We start from the raw sequence: 9,604 nt of genomic DNA, 5'->3' as shown, positions 1-9,604 counted from the left end.
GTTCCATTTGTACACTCAGAGTTACAGACCCATAAGGGTCCATTTGGTTCCATTTGTACACTCAGAGTTACAGACCCATAAGGGTCCATTTGGTTCCATTTGTACACTCAGAGTTACAGACCCATAAGGGTCCATTTGGTTCCATTTGGACACTCTCAGAGTTACAGACCCATAAGGGTCCATTTGGTTCCATTTGAACACTCTCAGAGTTACAGACCCATAAGGGTCCATTTGGTTCCATTTGAACACTCTCAGAGTTACAGACCCATAAGGGTCCATTTGGTTCCTAACTATCTACTATTTAGCTGGGGACCCCCTGGAACCCCTTCAAGGACCACTGGTGGTCCCCGGACCACTGGTTGAGAACCACTGATTTATACCATCAACCACTGGACCCATTCAATCAGAGAAATCACTCTAGATTTATTTGGCTATTCAAAAATAGCAGATCTACAAGCTCATAGCACTATGAGCTCGCTATCTGCTATTTTTTGAAACACTTGACAATGTGTGCAAATCTTTGAATATATCTATCTATTATATATACAATTTGAATCCTGCGCCATGTCGGTTGTCAGTATGTACAAACGTTGTATGTGGCCAGTGTGACGTAATCTGACATCACGCCAGTGTGACGTAATCTGACATCACGATGAGACGGTCGTCCCGAATATGGACACAACACCAGTGCGTCTCACGACAGCATGACATCACGCATGACATCACATCCTACCTATAAATTCTAGGATGCCGTCAGATCGCACCAGTTCGACGGCTTCCATAGTGGGTTTTGGTCATTGGAGAGGTGATGCACGTCACCTCTTTCTGAAGTGGGTACTTTCAAAGCCTGCCGTGGATTTAGGAGAGCACAAAACTCTCTCTCACACTGTGAGGTGCCTGTAAGGTGGCACTGCAAAGTGAACGACGCGTCACGCTAGACGTTCGGGCCGCGTAGCGGCCCGAACGTCTAGTATATATACATTTTTAACTCAAATCTTTGCCTTTTGTGGGGGTCCCTGGAAATACATATTTTGAGATGGGGGTCCGTGTACAAATACATATCATTTTGGGGGTCCTTGACATGAAAAAAGTGTGTGTGTGTGTGTGTGTGTGTGTGTGTGTGTGTGTGTGTGTGTGTGTGTGTCGGCACGGTCAGTTAAATGACAGGATGTCATGTGACAGTGTGTCGCCCATAGAGGTATAATAAAACTAGAGGGCGGATTGCCCCGCCCCCAGCTATCATTTCAATGAATGTGCTCAGTGGCGTTTTGAAGCCTGCCGGAAGTAGAATTATTGGTTCGATTTTGACCACACGTAGAATTATGAGCATGCGCACTAGTGTCATTTTTGCGTTCTACGGCAGCCCGTGTGTCTAGGATTGAACGCGAGATATTTATTGAATACTCTCGAGATGCCTATGTAAATATATGTATGTATGTATAATATGTTTACATATTTATATGTATATATATAAATATCTCTCAGTATGTTTTGCTCGCGCATGTATTTCTCCCCGCCTGCAGTTCCAGCTTTGGCCACTGGGGTGGCAGCTTCAATGTTTCTCAGCAACTCTGGGGGCTTGGTGTCGCCTCAGATTGTTCCTGTTGTAACCTTGACCACCACATCCTTTGATCATCAGGGAACATTATGCAAACACCTGTGTGTGTGTGTGTGTGTGTGTGTGTGTGTGTGTGTGTGTGTGTGTGTGTGTGTGTGTGTGTGTGTGTGTGTGTGTGTGTGTGTGTGTGTGTGTGTGTGTGTGGTGTGTGTGTGTGTAGTGTGTGCATCACTGGTCAACATCAAACCCGTGTCTAGCAGCGTCACAGTGTTTTCTTGGAGCTAAACACATGTTCAGACGGTCTGGGGGTTTAATAGTTAACAGAGTGTTTACATCCTGAACAGCTTGTTTTCTACAACATCTACTTCCTGTCCTTTACAGTTTAACCCCGACCTCTCCGGAGTCCATGCTCCAGCGGAGAGAATGTTCTCAGATGTTCTCCTTTAACTAACGTAGCTCACTCACCATATTTAGACCTACTGTACGTTGTGTGTATATCACTGTCGTCACACACTTTCACTTTTTGTTTTTTCCTAAATTAACCCATTAGATCCGGTAAAGAATCTCTGTCTTTGGCTGTTCAAAAATAGTAGATCTGCTATTTTTTTTTTTATCGCGAAAATGTGTGCACATCTGTGAATATATAAATATATATGTGTGTGTGTGTGTGTGTGTGTGTGTGTGTGTGTGTGTGTGTGTGTGTGTGTGTGTGTGTGTGTGTGTGTGTGTGTGTGTGTGTGTGTGTGTGTGTGTGTGTGTGTGTGTGTGTGTGTGTGTGTGTTTTAAATATACTTTTTGGGGCTTTTTCTGCCTTTATTTATTATATATAATTAATACTATATAATTATAGCTCAATCTAAAATGACACAGATGAAACCAGTAGACCATAGATGTGTGACACTGTCACACCAAAAGTGGTGACCTATTGAATAGAATTATTACGCAATCAAAACACAGCAAGGCACCGGTCACCGTATTGAATGGGTTAATGAATATCCTACAGGACTTTTACTTGTAACAGAGTAGAAATACAGAGTAGTTTTTTGTATATTGTGGTATTGATACTTCTTTAATAAAAACTCTAAAAAGACGACTTCCTCCTCCACCACCACTGACCTCATCGCTCTTCCCACACGTTCTGATATGAACAGTAAAGCCATCACACGTTAACTCATTCACTGCCAGAGTAAATACATAAATAAATCATCCACTGCCAGCGATGTTTCTATTTTCTTACCTTTTCCAGTCTGATGGATGCTAATCACTGAGGGTTTCACTGTGCTGAACATTTTGAACTCAAATCTTTGCTTGTGGGGATTCTACAAATGTCTTCTAAATCCTGACAGTTTTTATTTAAACGTATGTTGCTATAATATCAGTGGTTCTCAAACATTTTCATGTCAAGGACCCCCAAAATGATATGTATTTGGCCGCGGACCCCCTCTCAAAATACGTTGTTCCAGGGACCCCCAGAAGCAAAGATTTGAGTTACAAATGTTTGCTTTAAAACAATATATATAAATATAGAAGATTGGCAAATAAGATTTGCACACATTTTCACGATTAAAAAAATAAATAAATAGCAGATCTACAAGCTCATAGCACGGCACTCGGTGCCGCGCTATGAGCTTGTAGATCTGCTATTTTTAAATAGCCAAATAAATCTAAAGTGACACAGATATGTTCCCGGATTGAATGAGTTAAAGGGGAAATCCACCCATTTTCAATATTTAACTATGTCATTAATATAGCATAAAGGAGTTGTGTGGAAATAAGAAAAAAGTTCCCCCCTTTCTGTGTTGCCTTGAACTGGAGGATTGATTGTGGGTTTAACATTGCAAATTACAACATGATGAGTCATCACGTTGTAATTTGCAATGTTAAACTCACAATCAATCCTCCAGTTCAAGGCAAAAAGAAAAGGGGGGAACTTTTTTCTTATTTCCACACAACTCCTTTATGCTATATTAATGACATAGTTAAATATTGAAAATGGGTGGATTTCCCCTTTAAGCGTCATAAATGCAAATGACACTGACTGACCCTCCTCTATTGGTCACTTCACACTCACCATGCCATCCGGACCAAAGATACAGAACTTTGAAAAGGCCTTTTTTTGTCTTTCTGTTCAACACACTGTGAGACTGAATATTTGGGACAATAAAGACTGATTATTAATTATTATGATTACTGTGTTTACAGACTGTCTGTTCAGACTGTGTCCTATGAACCGCTACTCGGCCCAGAAACAGTTCTGGAAAGCAGCCAAACCGGGAGGGAACAGTACTACTGATACCGTGCTGCTCAACAAGTTACATGTGAGTTACACACCACACACACACACACACACACACACACACACACACACACACACACACACACACACACACACACACACACACACACACACACACACACACACACACACACACACACACACACACACTGTGCTGCTTTACATGTGAGTCAAAACTATTTTTCTTTAGTATTATGTATGTATTTATAAAATAGTGAAGACAGCTTTAAGTTCACTTATCGTCTATTTTCACTACAGTGTGACTCTCTTGTATGATAGAATATAGAGATACAAGGTTTCTGCCTGACAGCAACGAAGATCACTTAAGGTTCATACTGTAGGTTCATAGGTTCAGGATTTGTAGTGCGCTCCCCATGTAACAATAACTGTTACAGTCACACTGTGTGTCAGTCAGTCAGTCACAACTTAAAGGGTTAGTTCAGATTTTTTTTGTATTTTCTGTAGGAAATACTTACCATTAATGTAGTGGTTGCAAAGGTATTAATTGATTGCCCGAGTCCCGTGGTCAGAGTTATGGTCCGGTTCTGATAAACATGAAGTAGTTCCGGTAGATTAGTAGATTTGGTGGGGGCCGCTCATTCAAAATAAATTAATTTAAAAAACTAGCGTCATTTGTATTGTTGACCGATTTCTACCATATAGAGCAGGTTTCGTTCAATTTCGACCCCTCTGTCACATGGTACTATTTTTTGTGTCATATATTTTGTGCGTGAGTAGGCTGCCGCGGTGCAGTGATTCTGGACACAAACATTAGTACCATGTGTGACAGAGGGGTCGAAATTGAACGAAACCTGCTCTATATGGTTGAAATCGGTCAACAATACAAATGACGCTAGTTTTTTTAATTAATTTATTTTGAATGAGCGGCCCCCACCAAATCTACTAATCTACCGGAACTACTTCATATTTATCAGAACCGGACCATAACTCTGACCACGGGACTCGGGCAATCAATTAATACCTTTGCAACCACTACATTAATGGTAACTATTTCTTACAGAAAATACTCAAAAAATATGAACTAACCCTTTAAGAACAATCTCAGTGTTTTGATACAGAGTCCTTGTATAGACATGTTTTCCTCTCTACTCCATGCAATACCTTTTAAAGTCTTCTGTATCTTCTCTATCTGAACCCACACACTCATTAAAGTGAACATTTCTGTGGGGATCTAACATAGTTTGAGGTTAAAAGGCCTCAGTGGTGAAGCATGAATATCTGACTGATGACTGTGTGTCAGTGTTGCTGCTACGCTGTGTCTAACAGACTGTACTGTACTGTACCGTTCATGTTTAAAGGGATACTTCACCCCCAAAATGACTTTTTTTCTATGGATTACACACCCCATGGAGACTTGAATTCATGGATATTTTTTTATTTTTTTGTCTCATTCCTAAATCAATAATTTGATGAGCGGCATCGGTTCCGGTAGGAGACACATAAGAGCCTCCTTTGTGTCTCCTAACAGAACCGATGCCTACCGGTCCGCTGGTCATCAAATTATCATTAAAACAAAACAAAAATAATCCATGAATTCAAGTCTCCATGGGGTGACTGATCAATGGTAAAAAAGCCATTTTTTTGGTGAACTATCTCTTTAATATTGTTTCTGACAGAAACCTTGTAGCTCCACATTCCTTTGTTTTGTTCTTCTCACACATGGACAGTGTTGGGTAACGTTGCTTTTAAAGGTAACTTTGCTACGTTACAGGATTACTGCCATTAAAAAGTATTCTGTTACGTTACAGGGCCATTCTAATCCCTCTCCTCTCCTCTTTCCCATTTGACTTCATTTCCCAGCATGCAGCTGACTTGGAGAAGAAACAGAATGACTCTGAAAACAGGAAGCTGCTGGGAACAGTCATTCAGTACGGAAACGTCATCCAGGTGTGTGTGTGTGTGTGTGTGTGTGTGTGTGTGTGTGTGTGTGTGTGTGTGTGTGTGTGTGTGTGTGTGTGTGTGTGTGTGTGTGTGTGTGTGTGTGTGTGTGTGTGCAAAGTTTCACACTGATTGGCCCAGTTAGAGTAAAAACACATTTTGATTGTTTTTATTTGGTGACATAATAAAGAGCACACGATGACATACTGTCCATGCATCACCGAGGATGAAAACACACAAACTATTGCAGTCGTCAACAAAAAACACTTAACAACCTGATGAAAGACATCACAACAACTATACATAACAGATATCAATACACTAGAAATGGGCCTTTTATAGCGTCAGCATGACAACGTCTGTACCACTCCTGCAAACTTTGGAAGCCAATCTTAGCCAATCAGGATGGAATATGAAAAATGGGACAGATCTGTCTTGATCACATGAATGAGATACATGATTTTTGGACAAAATATGTAGGAGTAATATCAAAAAGTTTGTTTTGCAAAATAATCTGTGAAACATGTGGGGCAGTGGTTCTGCTCTGGCATCCTCTATTATCTGAAGATGTGCAGCTCCATCCACTCCTTGTTTAACTTAGAACTAAAAAAGGCTGTATCTCGCTTCCTAAGCACTTTTTGTTTTCTGTGAAAAAAAACTCTGGCACTTTTCAGAATTAATTCTGAAATAATTCTGGCAATCCTGGCACTCAATGAGTTAATCCATCAACTAAATCTACAGTTGATTTAGCCGACTAAAATGTATTTTGGCGGTGCCTTGTCGTAATGGCTGATTTTACACTTGGTTGCATACTGTTGTGAGCTTGTAGATCTGCTATTTTCAGAGCGCAACACCCGAGCACAACTAAACATAAAATGACTTGTCTTTTAGTTCTACTGGATCTCTTCTCCACTAGATCCCTCACTGACATTTTAGTCTAGTTTTTGTTTGTTGACGAAATTGTCAATTATATTTAGTCTTAGTTTTAGTCATCATAGAATCATAGAATAGTTTTTAGTCGACGAAATCACCAGTGGTGTGTGCACACATCCATCAGGCCAACGTGCTGCAGAATAGCTGCTCGCAGACGGACAAACAGACGAACACACACGCACACGCGCACGCACGCACGCACGCACGCACGCACGCACGCACGCACGCACGCACGCACGCACGCACGCACGCACGCACGCACGCACGCACGCACGCACGCACGCACGGACGGACGGACGGACGGACGGACGGACGGACGGACGGACGGACGGACGGACGGACGGACGGACGGACGGACGGACGGACGGTCGGACGGACGGATGGACGGACAGGGTGCAAAACCTAGTCTCCACCACGCCTTCAGTCTGGCGGAGACAATAATAATAATAATACTAATAATAATATGTATATTTGTTTTAAAAGGGTCCTAGAGGACCCAGTGTTTGGGAAACACTAATATATTCATTATATACCATGCCATCATTTTGCTTGGTTTCAGCTGCTCCACCTGAAGAGTAATAAGTACCTGACTGTCAACAAGCGTCTGCCGGCTCTGCTGGAGAAGAACGCCATGAGAGTGATGCTGGACACCGCTGGAAACGAGGGCTCCTGGTTCTACATCCAACCTTTCTACAAGCTGCGCTCCATAGGAGACAGTGTGAGTCATGACTATCTAACCCTAACCTAACCCTAACCTAACTAACCCTAACCTAACTAACCCTAACCTAACTAACCCTAACCTAACTAACCCTAACCTAACTAACCCTAACCTAACTAACCCTAACCTAACTAACCCTAACCTAACTAACCCTAACCTAATTAACCCTTCTACAATACGATATACGATAATACTTTATTGTCATTTTGCACTGAAATTTGTCTTGCGACCCAGAAACAGCCATGTATGCAACATATAACAGTACACACATTTGACATGACACAAGAAAACAACAAAATACAAATACATACATAAAGACATGCAAAGACAAGAGCAATGTCCACCTCTCAGCCTACCCCTGGCTTATAACTCCTGATTAAGCCTCAATGTCGTCTGATGGACAAAGGAGCTCTTCAGTTTGACCTTATTGTATGTAGGAACACCGTATCTCCTTCCTGAAGGCAGAAACCTATATTCTCCATACAAAGCATGGCTAGTGTTTGAAGTGATATTCCTTGCCAACCTTATCATACTGTTATCATACGTAGATGTATAGAGCCTCTGAAGTGGTTGTCCAACAATCTTTGAACAAATGTTCACTTGTTGCAGCAGTTGTGACTTTAAAGCTACAGACAGACATCCATACCAGGTGGTACTACAGTACTGCAGAACACTCATAATAACATCCATACCAGGTGGTACTACAGTACTGAAGAACACTCATAATAACAGAAGTGAAAAACAAAAGAAGAATCTGTCTACTAGCACCAAAAGATCTCAGACGGCGAAGGAAATAGACTCTTTGCTTTGTCTTCTTACCCACTGATTCAATCTGGTCTTTCCATGACAAAAGGTGGTCTATTACTACTCCTAGGTATGTATACGAACATACCTGGTTGATCTGTTCACTATGAATAGTAATAGGGGATCTGTGTATCTCTAGTGGGGCACCAAAAACAATCTCTTCTGTCTTTTTAGTGTTAATGATTAGAGCGTTGTTATCACTCCATTCCACCACCTTATTTACTCTGTGTTGGTGCAGTCCAGGATCACTGGAACTATCCAAAAGAGAAATCAAAACTGTATCATCAGAGTACTTTAGAATGTATTGGTCTGGTTTGTCAGTGCGACATTCAGACAGACATTTCTCAGTACTACAGCTGTCAGTATAAAGGGTGAACAATACAGCTGAGCTACACAACCCTGGGGAGCACCAACATTAGTGGTTAATGCTGAGGAGAGGGTTTTGTTCACTTTCACCCTCTGTACTCTGTTAGTAAGGAAGGAAGCATACCAGTGAATTAAGTATGGATTCAGTTCCAACTGTACCATCTTTGACACCAGAATATCAGACTGTATTGTATTGAAGGCTGAAGAGAAGTCTAAGAACAGCACCCTTGCATGATTCTTATTAGACTTATCTAGGTGTTTTGTAATGAAGTGGACCAGTGTGACAACCGCATCCTCTGTACCGCAACCTTTCTTATAAGCAAACTGACAGGGGTCAAATTTGTCTTTAGTTATACTCACAAGATGTTGCAACAGTATTCTTTCCAGTGATTTCATGGTCACTGAAGTAAGAGCTATGGGTCTATAATCCTTATGTTCTTTTGGACATTGGATTTTGGGTAATGGTTTTATGTGTGAGGTTTTCCAACACAGAGGAATTATATGTGTGTCTACAGAGGTTTGAAATATTGGTTGCCACACAGGAGCCAACTCGGATGCAAAGTTTTTGAGGAGAAAAGCACTGCACTCGTCCGGCCCATTAGCTTTCCTTGTGTTAGTACACCGAAACACTTTCCTGACATCCTCTTCAGTGATGATAATTCTGTCTGAGGGGGCAGGTGTTACAGCCTTAAGTATTTCAGTGCACTTAGAGGAATCGCCCAATGATTCGAATCTGGCATAGAAAGTATTTAGGTCATTGGCAAAGCCAAGTTCATTGTCTGTCACAATAGGTTTGGTTGGGGCTGACATTCCTGTCATGGATTTCATAGTATCCCACAAGCTGCGCTCCATTGGAGACACTGGCTGCGTTTACATGGACAGGTTTATTACACTTCAATTCGGAATGAATGCTCATTCAGAATAGAAATGCTCATGTAAACGCATCGGTATGGCCATACCGGTCTGATCCCAATGACATTTCATTGGGGTTTGAAGGGCTGGTATATACCTATAGAATGGGGCTACATTG

At 41.5% G+C, this 9,604-nt stretch overlaps 1 protein-coding gene across 1 annotated transcript in view; it reads left to right on the top strand.

Annotated features, from left to right (window-relative positions):
* LOC311048680 (inositol 1,4,5-trisphosphate-gated calcium channel ITPR1-like) overlaps positions 1 to 9,604 on the top strand; it is a 184,039-nt gene that overhangs the window by 31,792 nt on the left and 142,643 nt on the right. The window contains exons 4-6 of the mRNA XM_084061942.1: positions 3,761 to 3,876; positions 5,676 to 5,762; positions 7,246 to 7,404. Of these exons, the coding sequence (XP_083918068.1) occupies positions 3,761 to 3,876; positions 5,676 to 5,762; positions 7,246 to 7,404 (362 nt within the window). The remainder of the gene's footprint in view (positions 1 to 3,760; positions 3,877 to 5,675; positions 5,763 to 7,245; positions 7,405 to 9,604) is intronic.

This window comes from Gymnoscopelus microlampas (genome assembly GCF_963454915.1).
Source record: "Gymnoscopelus microlampas genome assembly, chromosome: 7".
NCBI classification, from domain to species: Eukaryota; Metazoa; Chordata; class Actinopteri; order Myctophiformes; family Myctophidae; genus Gymnoscopelus; species Gymnoscopelus microlampas.
Note: the sequence above shows the minus strand (reverse complement) of the source record. Positions and strands in the feature narration are given on the sequence as shown.